Below are 27,206 nucleotides of genomic sequence, written 5' to 3'. Positions count from 1 at the left end.
GAATTCCTTCAACCGCACAATACCGAGGATGGACCCAAACAGCAGCCCCAGGTCGCGTCTCTATTCTCCAGACTACAAGTCCTGATGAAGCTTTCTGTCTGGTCTTCAGAAGTAGAACACCACAGGCCATTAATCTATATTGAATGTGCCTCTGTCCCTCCAGTGCAAATGTGTGTGTGTGTGTGGGATGTATGTGTGTGTGTGTGTGTGTGTGTGTGTGTGTGTGTGGGATGTGACTGCAAAATCTCAGTTTCACTCAATTGTATTTGCGTGTTGGTACAGATGCTAGAATGAAACCTTATTTTCAGAACAGCAGATCAGTTCAGAGCTGCGAAGTGACAACAGGGCTATTTGTCTTTGTTTGTACGTTTTTTGTGTTGAAACAGATATATATATATGTATATATATATATGTATATATGTGTGTGAGTGTGTGTGTGTCTTTTTTTGTCGTTTGCAAAATAGCTTTTATACGAAACCGCTCCATTATTAACTGACATCTTTAAAAGTGTGCTTTAAAAAAAACCGAACCACTAGTCTGTGGTGGCTTTTTGTGTTTGTGTGCTACTTATATTTGAGATGTGAAAGTTACTAACTCAGGAGGAACTTCATCCTTGCATGACAGAAAGCAAAACATTAACTTGAATTGTTCTTATTTTATGAGCAGAACACATCTTTTGTTGCAGCTAATACATTTTGTGAAAATGCTGACCACTGAATCCATCCTCTTTGGTGATGAACCCTTTGAAATGTGCGGTTTATTAATTTCCTCTTCTGGGCATTTAACTTCATTATTCAATAATTACTGAGTTTTTGAGCCACAGTGCATGCAGCTCCCGTGTAAGTTATTAATGTGAAGCAATGTGAACCATCATTCAGTTTTTATCCCGGTGTTGCTTCAGCACAGAAGCAAAATCAAATGTGACCTGGTGTCAAATGTTTCCGTTTTGGTTTTTACAACATTTCCGGGAGGAGTTAAACGTAGCACTGTCGAATTGCTGAGACATAAGTGTGTGTGACTTTGTTTTAAATAAGATATTTTTGTATTTGGACAAAAATGTCTATAAGGAATCTTATTTATGTTAGCTAGTGAAATTCAGTATTACTTTTAAGAGAAGTATGTATGATGATCAAACGGTTTCAGGGCTGTTTGTGTTGGTTATGCCTTACAATCATATCTGAACAGCTTTCAGCACATAATACAGACAAGTTTGTTTTCTTGTGCCTTCTTCTCGCCTTTTTGCTAATTAAAGTTTGTACTTTTCACGTTCAGCATCAGTCTTGTAATTATTCATCAAATACATTTATACATCTATGTTGCACGGGGGGGAAAAAAACAACCCAACCTCGACGGATGAATAGCCAAACGGACATTTTCCTCCACTTGCAACACTGATTCCATCCCTCACCTTCGCAACCTGCGTGTTTTTCTACACTAACATCTCTAGGAATTAATGTTCTGCATCAGCTGTTTGATTTATCTGGTTGTTTTTTTACATGTATACACTCCTTGTTGCATTTTGTTGACCTGTGATCCGTGTTATCGTTTTTTATAAGAAACTGGTGATTTTGTGTTTGCTGAATTCCTATTTATGCCAAAGCCTTTACACTCGCTACAGTCCGATGTGTTGCACGCAAACTGAGGGGATTAGGAGAGTGTCTGTCTCTCTGCCTCCCTGAGGATGTGTAAAGGTCTGTGACATCTGATCAAATATCTCCCATCTGTCTGTGACGCTGCTCTGGACTGCTGTGGTCGGCCCCAGTCACCCTGCTCATTGGTATGCCCTCTGCGGTCGCCTGCGTGTCAGCAGACGCCACACAATCTCCAGCAGGTGAGCAGACTACAACGTGCGCCACAGAATTATTTGTGCAGCAGCAGAATTTACGGGCTCCAAACATCTGAATGGGTTTTGTGTACACCTTTTTAGTAATGCTAAGGTCTACGTTATACTTGTTTTTTAAATGTAAAGAAACTAGTAATATGTCCACCACACCACCACATACTGTATTCAATTCACAATTATATATTTAAGAAGCTGAAAATAGTTTATTTGGCATTTTTGATAGGATTCATTATCAAAATAGTGTTATTACTCGAGGCTAACCACAGAGGTCTGTTGAAATGATGTTTACAGACGCATACACAAACCAACAACCATGCCCTGCTGCAAATGAACAAATAATCCTGAGTGGGACATACACCGCAGCAGCTATAGCCTTTGCATTATTTTCCACATGCTCTTTATTTCTCTAAGGGGGTGTTAGGCAGACAGCATCAACTCATGCCTGAGAGGTGTTTATGAGGAAGCTTATGAAGACCAGCTGTGTAGGCTATCACCACAACTGGGTCTTGAGGGTATTTCTTAATATATTGGTTGGCTTTGGAGGAGAATGCATGTTAACTGTTGTGTTGTGTGAGGAAACTGATTGCTGCTCTTTAGGAGACAGAAGTAGCAACAGCAGCATCGCACTAGTTTTGATTTACTTTCTGCTCCAGTTGAAATGTGATGAAATTCAGAAGTGGACATTTTAAATCACACTCATGAAATGATAGTGGCGTGTGAGTTTTAAACGTGACTGTATAGTATATCTGTAGCTCATTAAGGCAGTCATCCATGTTAAGCTAAAATGACACTCAATTTATCCTCTCCATTAAGACACACAGGTTGCATAAACCTCGCCTGTCAGCCTGTCGAGCTGAGAGCCTTCATGGTGTGTCCTGGGGTGAATGGAAACCGCCACTGTTCCAGATGGCTTACTGCGCTGTCAGTGGAGGGGATCAATGAGGTGGGCACTGAATGAGACCTGACAAGAATAGTAAGGCTTCTCCCTCTGGACGATGTGAGAAGGTCTGCCTGGAAAGCAATCTCTTTGTTGTCTTGAGCCCAATTAAAGCATGAATAGTTTCTACATTTCAGTTATTTGTAACTTAGATGAACTGGGTTTAGATTTGTCCACGGTTATGTGAGTATGAGTGTTCCCTCTGGGAAAACTGGCAGCATGATGAGAGAAGGACTAAAGTTTATGTTGCAGAATTCATACACAAAAATGACACAAATATCAATGCAAACGTAATCGAGCTCCGGATCTATATTCTTACAGTTTTGATTTGTTGCAGGAGCACCGATTGAGGAAACTCCCTAACCTATTTAGTTTTTTGGTATTTACGACTTTAATTATGTATCGTAGGAATATTAGAAAACAAAGTAAATTACTTTATTGCGTACAATGTTCCCAGTTTAGATCCATCACACAAATGGTCTCAGTAGAGTCTTTGAAAATAAAAATAAAGTTTTCCACTCTGCTGGTTAAATGATTGTGGCTTTTCTTCCATTACAGCTGGCAAATGTCTTGTAGGGCTGAAGCAGGAGCACTTCCGAGTGGGTTAGCCTCAGTGCAAATATATGAACGATTTCACTAAATAAATCTCTCTGGCTGGCAGCCGCACTGGTGCTGGCATCTGACCGGTCAGCCAAAGGAAGAAAGGAGAGCGCCCAAGAGCATAATAATGCCAAGGTTTTTTTTATTTATTTTTAGGTTTCTGGCATTTCTTAACCACAAGTCATGAGTTTTAGTATTTCCAAAAGAGCTATTATGTGTTGCCTGATGGAGCTGCATTACGAAAATGCAATAGAAAATATAAGATGAGGTTTTTTTTGTGGTACCGTTTCTGTGTCATTTATTCTCCTGTTTTTTATTGTCTTTCAAACACAAGGTCAGTTGTGGAACGGCAGCATCTAAGCTGGAAGGGATTCAATAGCCCACTGGATGACACTTAAACCCGTCAAACACGACGCATGGATGTGAATCTGGGCCTTCTGGGCTGACGGATTCTCTCCTTTCAATAACACTGCTCGGAGAATGTGGCAGTGTTGTTGTGTTGAGGGAACACAACAAAGACATTTACCTAATGCTTGCAGTTTTCTGTCTGGTATAAACCACTGGAAATGCATCGGAACTGAGGAATTAAGAAATTAAGAATGGCATTTGGCAGCATTGAAGTGCAACAGCACCCTGTGACTATTGGCTGTTAATGGATGTGCTGTATATCCTTCTGGGTGGCATGTCAAGGCTTTTGCGGCCGTCCTTGGACTCCTGCCATGTGGATTAGGGAGCTACAGAGGAAAAAAAACCTAATGTAGCCCATCTGTACGCCATGTCCTTAAACTGCCTCCCACTGTCACTGGTTTACTGCAGCTATGCCTCCACATTAAAACAAGTTATCACAGATCGTCCAAGTGCAGCCTTCACGTGGTAAAGCCTGCCATAAAGGTAAAGCCCTCAATTTCATGGACAAAGCATTCACCCTCTGTGTTTGCACTGAGACTGCATCCAGGAATACAAAATCTCAACTCTGCTTTGAAAAAGTTATCAAAAGAGAAAAGGGAGTCTTCAGAGATAGTAGATATGAAAATGGTGAGTTTTTGACAGCTATTGCAAACTGCCAGCTCAGTCTCGGACACTGATTTACCTCTCAGCTCCTTTGTCTGAATGCAAGGGGTATTTTTTTTAAATGGCAAATATTTACACAAGCTGTATTTGCTTTAAAACGTTCCAGTTTTTATTTTCATGTTTGTAGAAATCTTATGATCATCTTAATTGTCAAAGCAGGGCAGGTGGGTCTGTGATGGCCAGCCATGAAACTTAAGCATCAGCCTCTTTTATGTCACAGGGCAGTGCTGCAGTTTGCTCTCATACAGTACACCCATGGGACCACTGCACTGCCTGTGCAAACCTGCAGCCTCCTGCCAAACATAGAGATGTGCTCAACAGTAAAGTCATTTCCGATTCAAACACTAACACACACTGCTCCCAGCTATTAGGATCATTTCACTAGAGCCCTGCTGCTGGCGAAATGGTAATACACAAGACAGCATAGTAAACAACTCTGCAGGCAAGACACAGCACCAGCAGACTGTGTGCTACGGCATTAAGCACAGGCGGACTGCAAAGCAAAATAAGTTGTGTAATGTTCAGTTTGTGAGAGAGGGGAGGTGCGCGTCCGTGTTCATAGCTACAGAGCACACGCGCTGAAAATGAATCCAAAATGTTCCTGAAGTGACATGAGAAAAGAGAATGAAAAAAAAAAAATGTACTGACTAATCGACCTCCTCTCACACAGCAGATGCCAAACTATTGTTGCGCTCAATGCGACCTGCGGATTCATAAAACTTGCAAACCCCGCCCACTTGACAGCCAGCGTCTGTTTACGAAAAGTCACGGGAACAGCATGGAGCTAAAGGTGCCATACCGTGCTGCCAACATGGGGGAACAGGACTTCACAGAGAGCCAACTACGATCCTCATAATGTAGTCTGTCACATTTGGGTTGATTGATATTTTGACGCCTGCTGACATTTGCAGCTTGATACGTGATCAGGAGCTTCTAGTTTTGTGTGCAGTGGGACTTCTAAACGCGCGTACCGGGAGTATTTTCTGCTTCTGAAATATCACCCACACCGATTTTTAAAACAATGGCGAGGCGTAAAAGGCGCAACCTATTGAATTGTTGCGCTTAAACCCAGCTGGGGACTACACAGAACCATCTCCGCGGCTTCTGCGATACAACCCGGAACCTCACGGCAACATGGGAAGCTCAATCGAGAACCCGACCAGGGCTGTGGAATATTTGAAGGAGCTTAACAAGATCATCGAGACCCAGCAGGAGTTGTTGGAGAGGCAGAGGGAAAGGATAGATGAGCTGGAGCAGCAAGTGTCCGAGTTGTGCACGGAGAACGGCTGTCTGAAGGAGCAGTACCAGCGGCACCTGGCAACCTGCAGGCTGCTGCAAGGCAGCAACAGCCTGGTTACACTGGGAGCCATAAAGGAACATATCACACAGGAAAAGTAAGACATAACATCATCTGATATTGTTTGTATCAAAGTAAAATCATCTCTGTTTAATTGCATTTCATTCACAAGTATTTAAAGTTACATTTTACTTGATTTGAAGTGATTATTGCTAAAGCAGAGCCCAACTAGTTCACGTCCAACACTGCCGCACAGTGATCCGCAGGTGCAACTAACGTTAGACTTCGTCATCAGATGCTTTTACTCATGTTTGTGTGATAGAAAATAGGTCCGTGGATTACGCACGGTACAATTACAGAAAAGACTTAATGTTGGACAGCACAGAGTTTTTCCGGTCACATGCAAGAGAGAATTTGTCCATAGCACCAAGCATCATAGTGAGAGATGATGGACAAACCTGTAACAGATTAATGTCAAGTCCAGTTGTTTCATTTTTGTCTTTGAGAGTGTAAAGCTCTGTGTGCATGAAATATTTAGCAGATATGCTGTATGTTACACGCAAAACATGTTGATGGCTACATACACTTGTGCAAGTACTAAACCTTCTTATTTATTATAAAGTATAGACTTTTAAATGGTCTCTGGTCATTCTGCTATGTCACCTTTGGTTTGACTCAGTTTGATATTTGCCAGGTTCTGTAACTTCAGGAGACTGAAGTCTGAACTATGCCTCTTAGCCCTCGGTGGTCTTAAAAAAGGAGTTAATTCCCGTGGATAGGCACATTAATTTGTGATGTATTGAATGCAATGGCTACAACCCCTGAAGAGAAAAAAAGAACATACTTGAGATAGATCCATTATGCAATTATGTTTTAGGGCTGCAGGCAGTGGGTTAAGCCCCAGGCAGAGCAAGGCTGAGTAGGTAGGGCAGATATAGTGGAGCATTATATCAGGAGGGCTGAAAAAAAAACTTTATAGTCAGGCACACTATCAGGATTACCATCCCTGCATAGTCCTGTGTTCCCACCCTGTTGGCTATGTCTGCAAAATGCCTAAGCATGTAGACTTTTATCTCAACTTTTGACAGTCTGCAGATTCATTTGATCATGCTTGACCTTTGTGTCCAGGGGGCGTGTTGGTGTCATGAAGACCAGTGGCAGCAAATCAATAGTGATGAGTCATGGACTGTATGGCTTTGCTGGCTGATAAAACCAGACTCGTGAGATGAGCATGTAGTGTAACACTGACCTTTAGTGCGCTCCCTTTAAAAATATCTCACGGACACTACAGAGTACTCTTGTGATTTCTCTGGAAAATCAGCCTGTCACTATCTCTCGTTCTGTACGGTCACAGTGTCTGGACGCTATTTCAGTCTAGCTCTGGTAGACTGACACATAGGTTAGCGAGGAGCCTGTGATTCCACCAATGAACCTGATGGAATATGACAGTTGTTAATTATGTAAAGTGTGGTTTTTGGAGGATACAGGATTTAAAATGTAATTGAAGTGCGGTGAGCAATTTAAAGAATGCAGCTGTCTTGAGAGAGAGAGAGACTGATTCTAAGATATGCAAAAGTCATTTTGGCATACATAACATGGGATTTAAATAGTGTGTCCTTGGAAATTAAACTAACCTTCCAGTTTTTTTTTTGCCATTTACTGAAGTCAGGTACACAGCGGCAACCGTAGCAGCCCAGATGTTTGTTTCTTAGCTTTACTTCTGAGGTATTCCCCGGAAACCCAGGCTGGGGGTCTTTCACTAATCTGCCTTTGTTACTGCGTACTTCCAGGGGGACGTCTGAGCAGCAGCTGGAAAGCTAAAAGCCATTTGTAGTCATCTTGAAACATTTATAATTTGTCAGCCATGCTAGCAGCAAATGAGTAAATATCCAACTCGCAGAACCATTGAGTTTCCTGTCAGCCTCACCTGTACCTTGTGTTGCTAATGAGCAAATGTTAGCATGTTAAACTAAAATGCTGAACGTGGTAAATATAACCTGCTTAACAGCATGTTAACATTTCCATTTTAAACATATTAGCATGCTGACATTTAGCCCAAAGCACTGCTGTGCCTAAATGGAGCCTCACTGGGTTGCTGCTGTGGCAGTAGACTTGAAGTCTTTTTGATATTTGATGGACTTAAGAGAAAGGTTATTTTGGCTGCTGGTATCTGCAGTTCTTATTCTTTTCTGTCACTGTGAATAAAATACTTACTGATACCGACCTGGCCACAGCAAATGCAAACATATCTGAAATGATTCCTTAGCATCCCTAACATGTCCACTTCCTCTGTCTTTACCTCACTGGGGCGATGGCCTCAAGTATGTAAATGTTGATGCTCACTTCATAACGAAACTGCTAGAAAATGCAAATCGGAGATCACAAGCCTGAATATCAACAGCTAATGTTATTTAAACAGAGACACTTCAGACCTTGACTTTGTCTTTATGTTCTCCAAAAGACTATTACATTAGTGGAGACAAGATTCATTCGGCTTCCGGGGACATGACAATCTAGAGTTTTTCTGACATTAAACCAAAAATGTAGACACAGCTCTCTTTATCCTGTCAAGCATGTCCTTTCCTCCTCTTACAATAGTGGTTGTCATTCTCGCTATGTAATCAGGACCTGCAGCAGGTGAAAGCAGTTACATAAAATAACTGCCATTAGCTCGCTAGTAGGATGGAAAACAAATTGAAGCCCATTCCGGGTCTTGAAGACCATCAATTGAGATGTTTTGCTTCAGCTTTCTATCGACAACACACAAGTAGACAGGTTTATTAAATCCCCGCAGCCCTCAGTTACCTGTGAAAGGGTGAAGTTGGACTTCTACTTCGAAAGAATAGTTTTATAGTTTGGGAAATATGCTTATTTGCTTTCTTGCCTCAAGAAGATGGATGAATGAAAAGTATGAAGCTGCAGCCGGGAGACGGTTAGCTTATGTTAGCATAAAGACCGTTTAAATCTGTTACATGTTCACCCTTTCTCTGTTCAATGCATGCAGGCTGTCTTGTAATATGTGATGAATTAATTTATCACTTTTACTCTAAATAGGGATCTTAGTACAATCCAGACATCTGTCAGTTTGAAGCTTTTATCCTTCTTTGCTTCCCTTTTCTTTTCAATTAGCTGTGTGATGTGTTTGTATTACAGTCATCTTGAATACAGTGTGTATTGTTTGTTCATACTGTATGGAAATAGTTTTAAGCTGTGCTGTCAGTTCTCTGTTGGCACGGTGCCGATGTTAAGTGACATGACAATGAAAATAAAAGAGAAGGAACAAAAACTCTTACACTGTGTATAACAGTCAAACTCTGTTCCAAAACAAGTGGCAGATAAAGAGTTTCTGCTACTGAATGATGCATAAGATTGTTTGCTGCTATCTTGGGTTGCAAGTAAATGGAAGGCTTTTCCCTGTATGTATTTTGGAGTGGAACCTGTGGTGCCAAGTCAACAGATTTCTCTGTGAACTCTGCAGAACAGACTCCTGGGTAACATTGCTGTCAGGTGCTCAGGATGTACGATTGCTGCGCAGGTATTGGAAATCATCCTGGTGTGCGCTGACCCAGATGTGTTTTTGTTAATTGTAACCCCTAGGTGCTGGTTGAGCAGAATCGGCAGAGGAGGAGTCGCCCTCGGTTGATTGGTTTCTGAAAGCTAAAACTCCTGTTTGTTCCCACTTTCTTTAGTTCAAATTAAGGTCTGTTTAAACAGATGGTTGGTGTCGCACTTGGGCAAGAATGAGCAATCCCACACATATCAGCTTTCTCCTGTTCATGGCTCCTGAGTCGCCTGCCTTGTCAGCCCTTTAGTCCGGCCGTATTTTTGCTGACCCTACGCAGTTTGTTTTTAACAGTGCTCTATAGCTACTTGTATCCCTTGTGCTCACTTAGGAACTAAATGACAAGTGATACAAGATTAGGTTGCACATGTTTGCAGCACCGATTAGTGAAAAATGACTTTTCATGAGCAGTTAAGTCTGACTGACTTAAAGGCTTTTGCAGACTTTCAAGCGCGCACACACACACACACACACACACACACACACACACACACACACACACACACACACACACACACACACCTGGTCTGTCTGGTCGGTTGTAAAGTGAAACAAAAAGTGAAAAGTGTGGTCGTGATGACTGTTTTTCGTGCATGATGCAGGAGAGGCTGGTGGGTTAATCGGAGTGGATCCGCTGCGATCCGAACCTGTCCTCTGGGGTTTAAAGTGGAATAGTGTGCGTGAGTGCTTTCAGTTCTTATCTCTGTGCTGGTGGATGCATCTGCCATCCCACATTTAGCATTCAAACTTTTTCCCAGGCCCGGCTAGCCAACCGAGTGCAAACAATATTTAGGACGCTGGTGTGATGGCTGGAGAGATAACTTCTTCGGCTGCAGATTACTAAGAGCTGCTTTGTCATTTTCTGCATGGCTTTCATTTAATAAAAGTTTCCCTAAATGTGTTAAAACCGTATCTAAACGTAGGTCTTTAAACTCAAATGTGCTGCCTATTACACCACACAAGTTTGATATTCATTGTTTGCTGAACCAATGCAGGCATTACCACGGAAAATTTATATCTCAAATAAGCTAAGTATGATGGCGGCGGAGGCAGTGTTTGTGGAGGTTAAGATAGTTTTTTTCTCATGCAGTAATTTAAATTCAGTTAAAATCCCGGTCAGGGAAGAAGCATAAGTAATCTTGAGTGATTAAATATTAATGAATAACGTGACAAATCATTGCTTACTCCAACTCTCTCCCTGTTACTGCCCTAATGGAGCTAATATGAATGATTCAATGCTGATGAATGAGCAGCAAAGCTCTCGCGGTGTTGATTCTGTGCCAGTTCTTGGGCAGGATGCGTGCCACAATGTGACAAACAAACAAGACATAAAAACAAACACGCAAGTAAAGATAATCCGCAGGCAATGCATACAGTATATCCATATTTTGTAGAGTGGTTTACATTTATTGTATATATTCAGTTAGCTAATAAGCCGTCATTGCTTTGACCTGCAGTTAAATGTGTTTGAAAAGTTAAAGCAGGATTATGCAAATATGAGCTTTTGATGGAAGATGAGTGTTAGAAAAACCTGTTCAGTTGTATTCTAAGCAGGGATCTGATATTTCAGTATTATTTATGCCTGTTTCACTACTGTTATTGGGCATCATCTTGGGCTCTAGGGAAGTGTGATGTACTTTTTCTGACATTTGACAGACCAGGAAAATCTGCAGATTAATTGATAATAATAATAGTCGTATTTGCAGCCCTAATTAGCATTTTTGGAATTTAATGTAATCATATGTAGTAATTGTTGCATTATGTAGAGACCTGCCAAACCGTACATTTACTGTTGCATGGTGTTTTGCATTGTGTCACTGATTTAAATTATTTGTATTTGTGTCGTTTATGATAGGTATTTCTGTATATTTCATTCATTTCATTACAACATTGATCTGTGTTGACATTGATGTTACACAGTACATCTCTGATGAGTTTGAAATCAAGCCAGTGGAGTTAATAGTCAAGAGGAGTAATCAATTGATATTGAAGTATTTGATGGAGGTTCTTTTAGGTTGTTGATTTTGGCTTATACTGAATTATCTCTCTAAAGTCTCTGGTGGTTTTAAATTGCCTTATTTTGTCTTGGCTTCTTGACTTTAAATTGCTCCCTAAATAAAACTTACTTAGTCCCCTGGATGGAGCCTGTAGACTGGGGATTGGCAAGTTCATAAATAGTTCAACCCAAACCAGCGTAATGCCTTTTTTTTTAGCATGTGTTTTGGAACCCCTCAGAAAAGAAAATAATAACATGATGAAGAAAGCTGTTTCTTGTGGCTGGCGGCATCCACTCATTTACCCAGCGATCTGCTGAACAATCAGTCTGCCAAACCAAATTTACGAGCACATGAACTCCCTCTCTCCAGCAAAGCCCCTTCTAATGAAATACCCCTGCTAGATTAATGTCCAAGCAGGGATGATTTGCATTCAGACCCACCTATAAATCTCAAGCAATGGCCAAAGACAATTTGCAACTTGCTCTCAAAATCAACTGCAGGCTGCCTTCATCTGTAGTGGACGGTCCCTCCTTGCCTCCTGCCCACAGTCATGCTGGAGGAAAGCCAGGCACCGCTGACCTCTGGTTCTCAGGCCTATTAATACCGAGTTAACGCTGGTTTGTGTCCTTTGATGTAGCTGGTTGTCCCATGAGAAAGGATAATGATGACTTTAACGAGCACTGTTACCGCTATCTGATGGTGTTACTGGTAAAGGCCACATTAAAAGTGGTCGTGTGGTACAGCTTAGTGTGAGTCAGGCAACAATATTACTTTTAAATCATGCACCACTGCCTCAGTTCGATTTAGGGCGGAACAATTAATCGGAATTTTCAGTCCTATGTTGCCAAAAACATTGAGCTTTTAGATTGTGATCACTCTCAGATTCCTAATTATTAGCTGGGAAGAAACCAACATGGTGTGACATTTAGAGCGTTGTGCCTCATTTGCATTTTGCCTGTATGATCTGCAATAGGAACTTAATTAATTAGACATGTATGGCTTTAGCTAAAGTTCCAATCTGTGATCAGTATTAAGCCGTCATAAATTCAGTTGAATCTACATGGTTTTCATTTCAGTGTCAACCAATATAGTTGACTCTGTTGACTTAAAGGTACCCTTCTCAGTTTTTGACCACTAGCACTATAGAGCCATGTTTTTATGAGTGGGTCCCCTGTTTTGTCTGCTCACACGCACAAGCATGTGACAAACAGTCCGGCCAATGCTTTCACACTTCTCACTGCTCTCCAGGTGGTGTTAACGAGCTACAATATGTAGCAATGCGCCAGCAAAGGCAGGAAGTAGAATATTGCTAGCTAGTAAACATGGATGTTAAGCATGCAGCTTTGCAAATGTTTTACAAGGAAAACAATGCATTCAATGTGTATGTTAACCCTAAACGAAACACACAATACCTCGTGGCGAGTAACTGAATGTTTACTGAAACTTTGTTTACATGAAAACTACACAATGCATGTACATGTCTAAAGATGAAGCTACAGCCAGAAGCCGGTTAGCTTAGCTTAACGTAAAACACAATGTGTCATTTTCACATGTCTGTTTGTGTAAGGATTAAATAGACTAGAATATACTGTATAATATGTAAAGCAGTGAGCTTTAGACGGGCTAGTGGTGACTTTTGTTACATTTTGGAGAAAGCTAGCTAACTGTTTACCCTGTTTTCTAGTCTTTATGCTAATTTAAGCTAACCAGCTGCTGGCTGTTAGTGTACAAACATGAGAGTGGTTTTTATCTTCTCAACTCTGAGTAAGAAAGTGTACAGGCATATTTACCAACATCTTGAACTATTCTTTTAGCTAATTAAAAACATGAAAGTAAGAAGACTGTAATGGAAAGCTGTGTTCTTTGTTCTATAGCCTAATGCCATTAAATGCTATAATTCCCTCAGGATACAGAACTAGAAGGAACCCAGTACGATGAAATGCTATTACTCTGTTTCTTTACATGGTTGGGATTGTTCTTATATAACCCTAACCCTAAAATGTTCTTGATTTTCCCATTTTGTAAGTGCAATCTAATAGCCTATCATTTAAATGTATTATGTAAATGTGATGCACACTTTGTTTTCTTTACACCCTTTTTACATCTTCAAATCTATTTCTGCCCTCTTTTTTCATTACAAACTGTAATCAACACTAAAGCAGCACACTTGGAGGGGCCACAAGGCCAAAGTACAGCCGCTTGTTCATCCTTTATTTCTTCACAGTTGAACCAATTATCCGCCTTGCAGCTGTCAAAACCAGCTGATGCAGCAGCTGAATCGAAGGCAATTTGTAGCATAGTACCTGTGGAGAGCTGTTTGAAAGGCTGCCGTGTGTGTGTGTGTGTGTGTGTGTGTGTGTGTGTGTGTGTGTGTGTGTGTGTGTGTGTGTGTGTGTGTGTGTGTGTGTGTGTGTGTGTGTGTGTGTGTGTGTGTGAATCGCGGATGAGGTGGAGGCTGAGTCAACAGCACAACACAGATGAGGTGCTTCTTAGTCATCACGGATAGATGTCAAACACAGACTCTCTCACAGCTTGCTGGGACTTTGACGACTAATATTTGTGCTGAAAATTCTGCAGGATGTAGTTTGGAGTCAGTTTTTGCCTATTCTTATGTCTCGTTTTTCTGGTTTCTAACATGGTCTACCTTGTAATGGATTAGTGAGTGACTTACAGTTTCCATTGCTACCACTCTTAAGTGCTGGACTATAACCGTCTTGTTTCCACTTTGGCTGCCAGTGCACACTGTTGTTTAGATTCTGTGTAACCCTGGAGATTCTGAGGGCTGATCTAAATCCAAGCAATATGTTAAGGAATGTAGCCAGAGTGTAACCAGCTGTCCGCGTTAGGCCAGGTGCTTGCTAGAATCAAGGTTGGATGAAAGTGCGGTCTACCTTTTCAGCATGAACAAGTGTGTCAACTAGGATCTGAGATTCAGATCCTTTAGAAAAAAAAGAGTATTGAGATTGAAATACTGAATAGACCTTGGTTAAGTATTTCCACTAGGCTTTTTGGTTTGAAATAACAGAACAATCACTTTGGCATGCATAACCTAAATGCAGCCAAGGAAGATGAAACGAAGTAAATCACTTCTTAAATGTCCAGTTTCTCTGCCGGTGCATGTCATGCTTTTTGGCATTTGTGTAAATAATACTGGCTATTAGGGTAACGTCAGATGAGTACACAATGAGAAATGAAAGTGGGTGAAGGAAGCAGATGGACTGTTTTGAGCAGTTTTCAGTTGTGTGTGTGTGTGTATATATATATATATATATATATATATATATATATATATATATATATATATACACACAAATGTGTGGGGCAGATGGGCAGTGGGGGTCACGCACAACTAACTCCTGAGAGATACATAATTTGACAGCACCATGAGAAGCAAACTGCTACAGAAGACTAGACTGGGTCATTAGATCTGCTTAGCCATACATATTTCTGTCTGTAATTAGTTGCTGATTAATACAGATCATTTAGTCCCAGTAATATGAACGTCATAAGTATGTGGTGCACTGAGGAGCCTAACACATGACGAATGCCCTCTATTTATGCACTGGATTGAGAAAACTTCCAAGGGAAGCAGAGATAAAGGCACACATGCATGCACCTCATCGGACGAGCAAGAGCAAAATCTACATCAAAAGCTGAAACGTCCTTTATCTTGACTGCAGTGTTCTTTTTAAGAAAAGTGGATCTTCTAAATACTGGCAATTACTATGAAATACTGCACAAGAACGTCAAACTTCAGTGTTTCTCTGTGGAACCTGTCAGTGCGAATGAGCTGTTATAGCAGGCCGCAGGTTCAAGTCATTGATCACTTGGTGACATTGTTGTGAATTGAGGCCACAGCCACAAAATTGCAAGACGTGCTGTTCTGTTTTTAGTAGAAGGTTTAGTAAATTCAGTGTGATTTATTCTTTTTCATCACAGCATGGAAGGGTTTGTTCGCTAAAGCTTGAAGCGTTTCAATGACTGTCACGGTTACCGCCAAATGACGCAGCATATTCAGTAAACCCAATAACTGTTTGGGTAACTTTGGAAATAACTCTGGTCTGAGCAGTTCAGTCAAGGACTCTGTAAAGTTCATAGCGGCATTCCTGCTGTTAGCTTCTCCCAGCATAGTTATGAATGCAGGGCTGCATGTTCAGTTTTCACAGTTGAAGGATCTATAATATTAGGCAAAAGGAATGTTAAATAACAAGAGAAATGTGCATGATTTCTAGTGCATGCTTAAAAAACCTTTATTATTTGGAAAACATATCATCAATCACGCACCTTGGACAAACTGTAATTACCTCTGATTTTCTTCAGAATTCACGAAAGGAAATAGCCACACATGTATTTCCTTTATTGCCTTAGCTCTCTGCTTTTTTCTTATTTATAAGGGCGGTAATGTTATGAAGTGCGAGAAGCCATTTCTTCAAGGCTTAACCCTACTCAATATTTTACAGCGAAAAACAAATAATGGGTTTATAATTACATTGCAGCAGGTCTTTTCTGAAAGAGGCAAGGAAAGTAAAACAGCTTTAGGGGAAAGTATCTAAGCCTTTGAGATACATGGCACTGTATTTGAAAGTACAGAAATGATCATACTAAAAATAGACTACGGACACATACAAAACAGGGATGCATTGGCAGCGAGAGGTTGACGTGTGAATCTTTGCAGTTGTTTGGTCTACACAGTGTATGATGTTCGAGTTTGTTTGAAGCCATGCAGGGAGCTATGATTAAATGAGCAGACTAGTGCACTTCTGCAGTCGTGTCCAGTTGCACTTACTCTTGCAGAAAGGCAGATTGATAAACTCTGAGTCAGCATTTTGTGCGCTGGGTGTGCCCTCTGTCCGTTTCCTCCCTCACAACAGGAAAACAGGCTGTCCTCATTGCAACAGAGCCACAGGAAGAAAAAAAAAAAAAAAAGGAGCACAAAGGTACACCATGCAAGGGACACACACAGTTGAACACTGTGAGTTAAAGGGAAGAATGCACTGACGTGACCGTCAAGACAATAGTGTGAGATTTGGTTTAAGGAAGCGGCTCGGTTGAAGTCTTGATTTTTGCCACCAGAAATTGGCTTCTCTGTGGGCATCTTGTCGAGGCTTTCTGTGGAATGTTACCTCCAATGGGATTTTGTATTTCATGCATTATTTAAAAGGCTTTGGGAATGCACCTGAAAGAATCTCCGTCGCCAGTGTTTCTGTGCAGTGCAGAAGAAAAACAGATTTCCATCATCATCAGGATGATTGATTCTGCTTAGACTAATGACAATTGTCTCGACTGCAAGCAAAATTAATGAATACTACGTCAATGGGCCTGTCTCTTATAACCATACATTCTGAAAGAGCTGTTTCACGTTGTCTTAACCTTCTGTGTTCCAAGGTTACGCCAAACGTTTAGCTATTTACCTCAAATTCAATCAGTACAACTCCTCGTGGTTCAGGCTGAGCTCTATTGATTCTGTTTCACTGAAAGAGGCAACTCATGCAAATTGCAGTGCTGCGGGTATTACACATTTCATGAAAAGGAGATGATGAATGAAAGTAAAGTATGCCCCTGTTGTCACCTGCAGCCTCAACTTAACAAGCCAGCGGCTGTGAAATCAAGCGCATAAAGTAATGAAGTTCTGCTTGAATACTAATGACGCCTCACACTGTGGCTATTGGTTTTCTGTACAGTGTGACAGTCTTGCAAAATGCCCCAAACTAACTATCCAGGCATGAACCAGATCAGGATTTTAGTAGTAGTAAGTAGTAGTAGTGATGTTTGTAGTAGCCCTTTCTGCAGGACAGAGGAGCTGTCCAGGGTTCTGGCCACTTCTTCCTCGCTCTGGTCTCCTCCTGAGGATGTTCGGTCTGCATGGCTGGGTGCAAGCAGCGTAAAAGACGGACATATTATTCAGCAGAACCTTTGTGAAATATGGTTTTGGTCTGATCATCTTTTTCAGTGATGCATTGTATACACAGCAATCGATAGCTTCAGTAATTGCCATTGGATCTGGACTGCAGCATGTGTGTCAATGAATCTCATCCTACTACTGCATTATATTGACCCAGCTCTAGTTTTCACCTCAACCTAATTCCACAGTCGTAATGGGGTTTGCTCTAATGAAAACACCAGCAGTATCACGTTTGCTCTGTGCTTTATGGAATAATTAAAGGATGCTTTGCCGATAAACCAGACAATAGGAAGCAGATGTTTTAAGTTGTGCAAGAGATTCTGGAGTGAAGAGAAAGGTGCACGGCCGACGGAATAGAAAAACAAACAAAGCAAAGTAACTAAGAGTGATGCGATGGGAGCAACAGAGAATTAGGCACAGCATTATATAACAGAGAGCATCATTATTTCTTCAAGCCAACCCAACACAAAGCTGCACAGTACATCCCTTCTGCGAAGAACCTTTGCAGCCACAGTACCTAATGGTTTAGTCGGTCCACCATGAATACCTCATTGTTTTCTCCATGTGAAAAGTAAAAAAAGACGACAAGGGGATCATAAATTTGCTCTGATGCGGCCGTACAGTAGTTTTATTGCCCCTTCGTGCTATGGTTCACAGAAAGGGCTACGTTTTATTTCTCTTAAGAGTACCTTCCTTGCTGTTGGAATGTCATTACTGCTGTCTATTTCTAAAAGTGTCCATGACATTTCATGACAGAAATGGAGAGCACATGATAACTACATGGTTTAATGTTAAAGGGATGTTATCTACTAGGTACCTAGTGTCTTGTGTTGTAAAGAACTTTGTTCTAAAGTATCCATATATACCAAAGACATATTAAAGCAACACTTTATAACACCTGTGCAACACAATAGGCCTTTTTCACAGTAGACATCTTGTCATAGTATGAGAAGCACAGGTGTTACTAATAACCTAACGATGTAACATGGAGACAGCATGCATAACAGATGGATGGATGTGATCCTATGCTACTACGAATCACCTAAAATGGTTTATTGTGGAAATAAAATGGGAGTTTTCATTTCAGAATGAGGGCCTCCCAAAAATAGGTCCTACCTCGGGATTAAGACATCATTAGTTTAGTCATTTACACCTGTGATTTTCCTACTGTGACATGTCTTACTGAAAAAACCCCATTCAATAGTAACACCTTGAGGTGTTGAGGCTTTCTTATATGAACGGCACAGTGACTACAGGGTCAATAACAACCATAGAGTTTAATCAATACCAAAGCACAAATGCCTTATCTGCAAATACATTTTTAATAATAATAATAATATATTTCATTTATATAGCCAGGTACACAAAGACGCTTATGATTTCCGAGCACTGCATTGCGTCACACACCCAGTGGAATATCAATGTGTAATTTTGTGAATGTCATCTTTTACGATGCCCGATTGATTTGTTCAAAAGTGCCGCACCCCTCATTGCCAGTTAGCTAAAGTTGGCTGCTGTAATGAATTTGCTGAAACAAGTGATGGTGGGCAATGAGGCGTTTAGTTACTGTGCATGTCTTTAGCTGCACCGTTCGCATACTGCAGCATTCTTGTTTCTACCTTCTCGACAAAATTGATGAACCAGTGTTTTTCTGTCTTCCAGGTCTGAATGTGACTCTTCCAGAATGGTCAGGTATGTCCAACTAGTCAGGTATGTCAATGTTACTCTGTCCTTGTCTGCTCAGGATTGTACATCTGCCTAAATGTTGTGAATGTTCTCTCTTAAAACACGTCTAAATCCTTTTTTGGTGGGAAAGGCTTTGGTGACGACATGGTGTTATATAAGTCTTGTGATTTGAGTGTGTGTGCAGCTGAATATCCTGGCATCACAGTGCTAGCCAGAGTGAGTGGTTTTCCTCTGTCTGAAGGATTGAGGCCTGATGTGGTGCATGTTATTGGTGTTTGTGGAGATTACAGTGTGCAGGAAGTGATGAGATTGTATGTCAAGCACGGACCAAGGTCACATTCTACTGTTGTGAGCTTGTTGTGGACCTTTCATGGCTGGAGATTTGTAGGAGATAAGCTAAGATGTGGGCTGATTTTAAAACTGTAACGTGAATCCATCATTGCTGTGAACACGGCTTGTATGATGAGAGTAAATGGGCTTCTCTTACTGGTAAACACACGTATCTGCAGCTTCTCTCTTTAGGGACGCCTTGCCGTGGGATCCAGACAGCCTCTGCCTCTGTAGCTGTGTAGTAAGGACGCAGCAATGTCTAGAAGTTGAGCAGAGTGTAGTGGAACCTATTCCAGTGTTTTAGTTTTTCCCTTTGGTGCTCGACTGTCTGTGCTCCCCAGGCCGCATTTCTTCTGCTCTAAATGTCCTATCACAAATTTTTAAGCAAATCCAGTGGGCCACAGCCTCGAGATGTGTGCCAGTCTTTGTCTTTGTACCATCGCAGTAAATGTGTTTGCATGAGCGGGAGATGTTTGCCTGCCACTCGGTAGCGTCCCCACCAACTGTAGCGTACCAAAGGAAAGAATAAATCCTTGTAGGTTATATCAAAATGAAATATGTACTGTATAAAATCAGTTGAATAAAAATATCTTATTAAGATTATTTTAGTTTTAGGGTTTTATAGGTTGCCTTCCATAGATGTATGAGTTGTTTATAGTTACAAAGCTTTTCTCAGGTGAAAATGCTTGTGGACAAAAGAGAGTTTCTGAAATAATGTAGTAATGTAAGTCATGGCGGTTCTTTAATCACACACTCTTTCATTCAGCCTTATTATGCAGCTCTCAGTATTGTTCAATGCAAACTGGCAACAAATATTTACTGGGAAACACCATTCAAAACATAAAACAATGTTAGTTTTCTTTTTTTTTTCACCTTTGAAATGTTACTGTTGAGCATCAGGATGTGGCTGACACAGTACAGTGTGCAATATAGTGATACACTTGATAATACTCTCCATTATCCCCCAGTCCAGACACAGTTTTCCATACCTAGTCGGATGTACACATCTTGATACCAAAAGAAGGTCCTCTTTATTACCATGAAATGTATTTGTTCCCGTATCTCGCTAGCGCTGCTGCTGATGGTAGAATCTAAAAGCATATCAGTGGAAATGAAGGACAAGGCTTCAGAGGCAAACAATCCCATCTCACCAAATTGATGCTTTGATGTGGTTGGAAACCTCCCAAATGGCAGCAGCCCTCTGCATATCGTACTCGCTTGTGAATTTGGCCTCGGTTCCTACAGTCTTCCCTTCATTAATATGAAGCTGGAGTGCCAAGACTGGTTTTGTGCCACTGTATAAGCTGAGGTTCGATCTTGCACATCTCGACCAGCACATGTTGGTTCACGTGACTTGTTTGGCAGCTGCGTACATGAGTTGGATGCAAAAGCCATGATATTTCTGAATTCAAGTGATTGCAGACTTCTGCTCAGCTTTAAGCAATAGACACGATGGCACTGATCCTGCAAATTTGTGAAAAGCTTCAAGAGCAGCTCATCTCCCACTATGTCAGGTGCAGTTGGTGATACTGCAGTAATGTTAAGCTGCGCCACGTTCGCCTCATCTCTATCAAGTTGGCAATGCTGGACTGGGCTTGTAAATGAGACTAGATGCAGATGTGTTTTATGCAGGACTGACTGTGATTGTGAAACATTTTATTTATTAAAAAGTTGTCTCCCATTCATGTTTATTTTTGCAATATTGGTATTTATATGACAATCCGGGGCTGGGACCCTCAGCTGATTAGCTGGGGATGCATCAAGGGCTCTCATTGGTTGTCAAGCTTCACAGTTTCATGTGCACCGACCAACACAAGACCAGGTGGTACAGTTAGTGAGAGCTGTTGTTACGTCTCAATGCAGACCAGCAAAGTGGTGCCGCTACAAAAGTGCAAATCAAATAGTACTGAACTAATAGCATGACTGAATCTATTTAGTTTGAAGCCACGTCTTTTAAATTTCCTCTATAGTTTCAAGTTTTGCACTTTTAAAAACTTGATATTTCTTTGCCTCCATGCTGATGGAGCTCCACTCCACTCCTCCCCATAGACAATGTGCAGTAAGCCACGATACAAACTTTTCCGTATGCTGCTGCCTCTGACCCTTTCCCGATGGATATAGTATAAGTATCTGAGTGTAATTATTCAGTAGCATCTCTTTTAAAGTGAATTTCTCTATCTCTACATGATTTATCTTGGCTCTGAGTTCCCTTTTTGTATCAGAGCTCAAAGCTGTTTAAAATCACTACTACTGCCAACACGGCACTCTGCTGACAACACACAACAGACTCACAGTCACTTACATCTCTTGCCCCGTTAATATGCCACACCATGACACAAGTGAGCCTGGCTGTTTAAAAATGTTGTGTGTTACATGGTTTGGTAGGTTTTATTATCATTAATAATGGAAGAGCCACTGAACTTGGCACAGGCGCTATAAATAAATAAGCCTTGCTCCCGAAGTGTGTGTGTGTATGTATGTGTGTGTGTGTGTGTGTGTGTGTGTGTGTGATTAGCCATGGTGATGAGGGGATTATTCTCATACATGGCTAATGAGAGGGGAATAACAACATGGCGGTGTTTAATTGGTCTGCTGTTCTGTAATCGGAATGGATGGCTTCATTCAGATGTGATTAGAACCTGGATGAGACAGGCAGGCAACAGCCTCAGTGACCTGCTTTTATTGGATTGTTCTCCTGTGAATGTCTGATGATAAGATGTTCTCCCACTCCCTGATGCACTTTTATGCTGCACTCATTCATGAGCCCAGACTTGTACATGACAAAAGCCTTCAGTGTAGGAGTAGTCCGACACTTTATCGCACCAATTGCAATGAGAGTGTCGGATGAAAGTGCTCTTCTAGTTTAAAGGAAGTCCAGCTGTTTTAATTGGGAGTGTCTGAGAACAACAATAATAATGATAATACTCTTATTGAAATTTGAAACTGTATTGCTTGCAATGATGCATCTATGACTTGTGGGACTTCTGAGCCGTGCACATTCTGTCTTTTTTTATGCAACAATGGCGGCGACGGCCGACACAGGAGGCTTTATGTTTAGTGGGTTTTTCCTCCATCACATTGTCGTGAACGCAATATCTCAGGGACGCCTGCAGGTAATCTTATTCAAATTTAGCACAAATGTCCACTTGGACTCTGATTAGACTTGGACAATGATTAGATTAACTGAATTTGGTGGTCAAAGGTCACTGTGACTCAAGAAACTCTAATTATGACATATTCACACAATGTCTCATAGGATAAAATGATCATGGATATAAACTGCGACTTCACTGGTTGGCAGAGGTTTACAACCAAAGCGCTAATTCAAGTTTTTATCGAACATGTTTAGACTCAAACAAAGGCCAGAGTATGTTGCCAGAGAACTGCAGTAAAGTGAGTGACTGGAGGTATTCTGGTGGAAAGTCTCGGAGGGGTCCGCAGCTTTTATTTCCCTGTAATTCTCCACAGAGTGTTGGGGAAACAGAGAGGCATGGATTATAGAGCCCCCTCTCCCTCCCCATTATTGTAGAGAAGACAAAGAAGAGAATACAGCTCTGCTCGGCGGTTGTGGAGGTCAAAATCTCTCTCAAAGTGTGTCTCAAAACAACACCAGTGAGCATAGTGTTTCACTTTAAACATTCATTCGAGCCATTTTGTTGTTTAATTTGATTTAAAAGGTGGGATCATTTACAAAGCACAATGAAAAGCCAAAGGAATGAACATAAATGGGAGCAAAGAGACTGCACTCTTGCAACTTCTTTTGCTTCTAACAGATGAGGTATTCGCTGAAAGAGCGATGAAGCTGCAGTGTTTTATCTGCAGGCACGCAAGTCTCTCAAACAACACAATGTGTTGACTGAACTGTGCTTAATGCAGACAGAAATCTAACCTAAAAAGAGCTGGCCGGTCCTCCGATGCACTGACAGTATGTGTCAGGGCAGTTGAACTGATATTTGTCTGCAGGGAGGAGAGGTGACCGTGCTGCGTTTCGGGGCCTCGCCGTCTCTCACCGCCAGCCTGCCGCTCTTCGCAGGTACCACACGAAGCTATCGTCTTCTCTCCTTAGCCATCTCTTTTTGCCACGGAGAAGCGATGCTCAACTTCGATGGGTAGGACATTGAGCCTGCTTGTCTTTGTCCTTGTGCGAATCCCTTTCGACTTAGCAAACTGGATTTCAGGCCTTAATCGGGCATTGTTCTGAAAACACTTCCCTCTTCGGGAATTAAACAAAATGCAGCATGTGCGTCCAGTGTATGGACATGTTTTTTGAGTCTTGGAACATCTCTCCCGGGGTGGTAAAGAACTGCCGTTTGTGCATCGGTCATTGCACTGACAGGCCTGCAACAAGGACTGAGTGTTCGACTCTGCTGCACTATCCCAGTAACTAATGGAAGATGGGAGGAACATTCAGTTTATATTCAAGGTTCACAGCTCACAACTCTACCAAAGAAGATGCATTAGCATTTCTTAAATTAATAATTCATTTTACACAAACAGCAGAAAATGGCAGCAGCTATGACACAATTAGCCGGTGATATTAGTCAAGGGAGAGAGGGAGAGGGAGAACTTACTTACTTACTTGCACCGCTAATTGTACTATTAATGCATCATAAATACATTAAGTTGGTACATCCAAAATAGCAGGCTTTATGTACATTCATCGTGAGTGCACAGGGGGTAAGTAAGTATATACATAATGCCTTATAGAAAGTTAACGTCAGTTTTTTCCTGATTGTATAGGATGTCACACAAAAGCACCATCTAATAAGTAAGCAGTATGCATCCCAAGCAAGTTTCAAGTCTTCGCAAATTTGGAAACCAGCAGCTGCCTTTTCTAAAAACATAACAAGAAAGTCAGCACTCTTTCAAAAGTATTCATCAATAACTTGAACTGTACAGTATATGAGTTGCATTCAAAGGGCCAAAGCATGCAAACACTGATCCTGTTATGTGATCCTGTGGAATATTTGAGTGATTCACAAACTCAACTGAACTTTGCTTTGTGTCGTGGTGTGTACTCCGGTCAGCACAGTGTGGCTCGTGGGCTGAAACCCTCTGATGTCCTGTTTCCTGTAAAGACTGCAGTGATGCTAAGAGGAAGTTACACTACAGAATATATATAACCAGTTGTGCTACATGACAGAACTATGATGCAGCACTCTTCTAAAATAGTCTGTGAATGAAGTACATTCACAGACTAGGAAGGTACAAATATGAAGGTCCAAATATGAGGTACAAATATGAAAGTCACAAACCCCCTCCCCCCCCCCCCCCAGTGGAATTATTTTAATGCAGAGCAGTCGTATAACATTTAAAGGTTTCTTTCACATCTGCCCTTCTATGTCAACAGTCTGAGATGTGTGTTTTTGTTTGTCCCCCTTGTAGGAGACATGCCTCCCTACCTGTCGAAGTCACAGAGAATCCTGGGAGGGTGGTGTCTACGGGCTGCAGAAGAATCGTCCCCTGCCGTAAATGGAAGTCTGCTTCCTTTGGGTACAGTAAGATGTTATTTTTATGACTGTGCTCAATTTCTTGTCCCATGAGTACCTCAGCATTTCCAGCACCATGGCAAAGCAGTATTTTCCTTGTCTTACTCTCGCCTTGCTAATGTCTAAAAGTCATCGCAGTTCATATCAATGCCCTGGTGATTAGCCTTTCTGTGGCAGATATATCGGTTTTGACAGCTTGAAAACGTTGCAGTGTCCTAATGTTTGCATCTTTGCAGCTGTTCTCCGGTCATCAGCTTTTTATGACACAGCAGTTTCAGTGCTGTTTTTCCTGATGTGCGCTATGAACTTCAGTGGCCACATTCACTGCAGGAGGAGATCATTAGGCTTTGCCTTAATGAATTATGATCCCTGAGTATATGAGCTTTCATCACTGCTCAGCCATTAGTCTGTGCGGAGCCTCTGTAAAAGCAAGAAGAGATGAGTGCCGCATCAGTGGGACAGACTTAGGGGGCTTCAAATGGCTGCTGAGAGTTTCAAAGACGCCCTCGTAGTGCTGTGTGTTTCATCATCAAAAAGCAATGCGAGCGTAATCCAGAGCCCACTTTTGGCTCATGTGCAGCCCAAAAATAAATCCCAGCACATACTGGAACACTGTTCTATTTTCAAAGAGCAGTGTTCTGAAGTTTCTGATGAGTGGGAGCATCTGTGGGTTGTTTTTAGACTCTGTTCACGCTGCAGAAAGGAGGAATTTGCTATTTCTCGCTCATTAACACCTCACTCATTTTCTCTTGATTGTCCCCGTGTGATTGTTGCTCTGTAATTTTCCAGCACAGCTGAAAGCTAATAGGTTAAATGGATCATGACTGTAAACAAGATGATGGCTGTGATCGGAGGTTGATTGTTTTCCTCTCTCCGGCTCGGCAGCATTGTTTGCTTCTGTCTGAGCTCACACAGGCGGACTTTAAATCAACCCCTAATTACCAAATGATGACAGTGAAAATACTTGATCATTTTGACTTTGCTGATTTGTTTCAGATGGTTCCTGCTCCCCCGAGGTAATCATTAAGATATAAGAGATAGTTTCTCTGAGATATTGCTGTATATTCTGTCGTGAAAACGTAGCCCTCATCATTCATGTCAATGAATGCGAGTGGGCGGCTGAAACACTGAATGCATGCCCTTGTCACTTTTGTCAAGCTTCAGAATCTCGCACACGCACACGCACACACACACGCACACGCACACGCACACAAGAAATATTAAATGACAATACGAACTAAAGTTTGCCGTTCACGTCAAACTGAAAACAGCATTTATTATAAAGGCTTTGCCTTGTCATGGTTGTCTTGATTTTGTTTCCTTTAGCAAGACAGGAACATCGTGACAAAGGTCCCGGGCCATGTTGGAATCCAGGATGTTGCAGTTATGTCTGTAGAGCAGTGAGTCACTTAAAAACAACATTTTTCACATAGTTTCTAAAAAGAAGTGTGAAACATGTCTGGATAATCATTCTCCATTAAAGCAGGGGTTTGTGCGAGGCTCCCAGTCAGTGATTGATCGGTCGTATATTCTGACTGTGTTTGTGTGTCAATAGGAGGAGGGGAGGAAGTGAAATATAAATTATTATGCCAGCTGCTGTGCCGTGCCCTCCAGTATGCTGAATCACTCCACTTGTTTAAGATGTTTTGAGTGAGCAAATTGGGAAGAATTTACAGAACAATGTAATCATAGGAAGTGTTTGTAGTTGTAGCCTTAGTCAGCAGAATAACAACATGCTTAATGCCAGAGTTGGAGCGATCTATGGGGACGACCAATCACATTCAGAGCAGCCAGAGCGGCTGTAATAGCAGAAACATACCCCAGGGATTTATTTGAATTGTTGCTTCTGCTCTGTTTTTTCTTTACCACTCTTTCCTTGTTTGCACTCTTCTCATATTACTCCGTTCTTTCATGCAGTCTACCTCTCTTTCCTCTGCCTCCTGCCCCAGCAACAAAGCAATCCCATGCATTAGATGGGCTATAGAGCTACACGTATGCAATGTAATGGTTTAGATGTGATAGCTTATTTCCCATTCCTGAGTGTGCATATTTGAGTCGATGCAGTTGACTAATGATGTAGTCGTCGGGCCGCTGGTTATGATGATTCTGCCACTTGGCCTGCTAAGATGATGAACAGAAGCAGTGTAGAATAAATTACAATAAGCCAACAAACTGTTCAAATGGATTATGTTCACTGCAATACAGGAAACCTGTCTCACCAGGTTTTGTGAATGCAGGATTTGTTTTGTGTAATATAAAAAGCAGTGGCGGGCCGTGCATGTCACACCTTCAGTGATGTCCTACACAGTCCTACCTGAATTATTCCACCTCTTAATACCATCATTATGACGCCATGGCTGCTAGAAACTATACATTTAGACAGAAACGCAGTATAACCGGGCGTTGCATCACCCTAACAACAGAGTTATATTAATATTTACGGAACATTTAGTTGTAAATAGCAGGCATTCCCAGCAGTACAATGTGCAGTG

General features: G+C 41.5%; 2 protein-coding genes across 5 annotated transcripts in view; both read left to right on the top strand.

The window, feature by feature from the left end:
• The window catches only part of nup210 (nucleoporin 210), a 25,800-nt gene extending 24,529 nt beyond the window's left edge, over positions 1-1,271 (top strand). The window contains exon 40 of the mRNA XM_029436334.1: positions 1-1,271. This exon is cut by the window's left edge and continues 19 nt beyond it. Coding sequence (XP_029292194.1) covers positions 1-85 — 85 coding nt within the window. The 3' untranslated portion in view covers positions 86-1,271.
• A 3,963-nt stretch (positions 1,272-5,234) lies between these two features.
• Positions 5,235-27,206, top strand: part of iqsec1a (IQ motif and Sec7 domain ArfGEF 1a) — an 81,197-nt gene continuing 59,225 nt past the window's right edge. Inside the window, exons 1-3 of one of the 4 annotated variants that reach the window (XM_029436447.1) lie at positions 5,235-5,845; positions 18,872-18,919; positions 24,611-24,718. In XM_029436447.1, coding sequence (XP_029292307.1) covers positions 5,586-5,845; positions 18,872-18,919; positions 24,611-24,718 — 416 coding nt within the window. In that variant the 5' untranslated portion in view covers positions 5,235-5,585. The remainder of the gene's footprint in view (positions 5,846-18,871; positions 18,920-24,610; positions 24,719-27,206) is intronic. The other 3 variants (XM_029436440.1, XM_029436439.1, XM_029436441.1) reach the window with 3 other exon arrangements.

Source organism: Cottoperca gobio, chromosome 7, assembly GCF_900634415.1.
Source record: "Cottoperca gobio chromosome 7, fCotGob3.1, whole genome shotgun sequence".
Lineage (NCBI taxonomy): Eukaryota > Metazoa > Chordata > Actinopteri > Perciformes > Bovichtidae > Cottoperca > Cottoperca gobio.
Note: the sequence above shows the minus strand (reverse complement) of the source record. Positions and strands in the feature narration are given on the sequence as shown.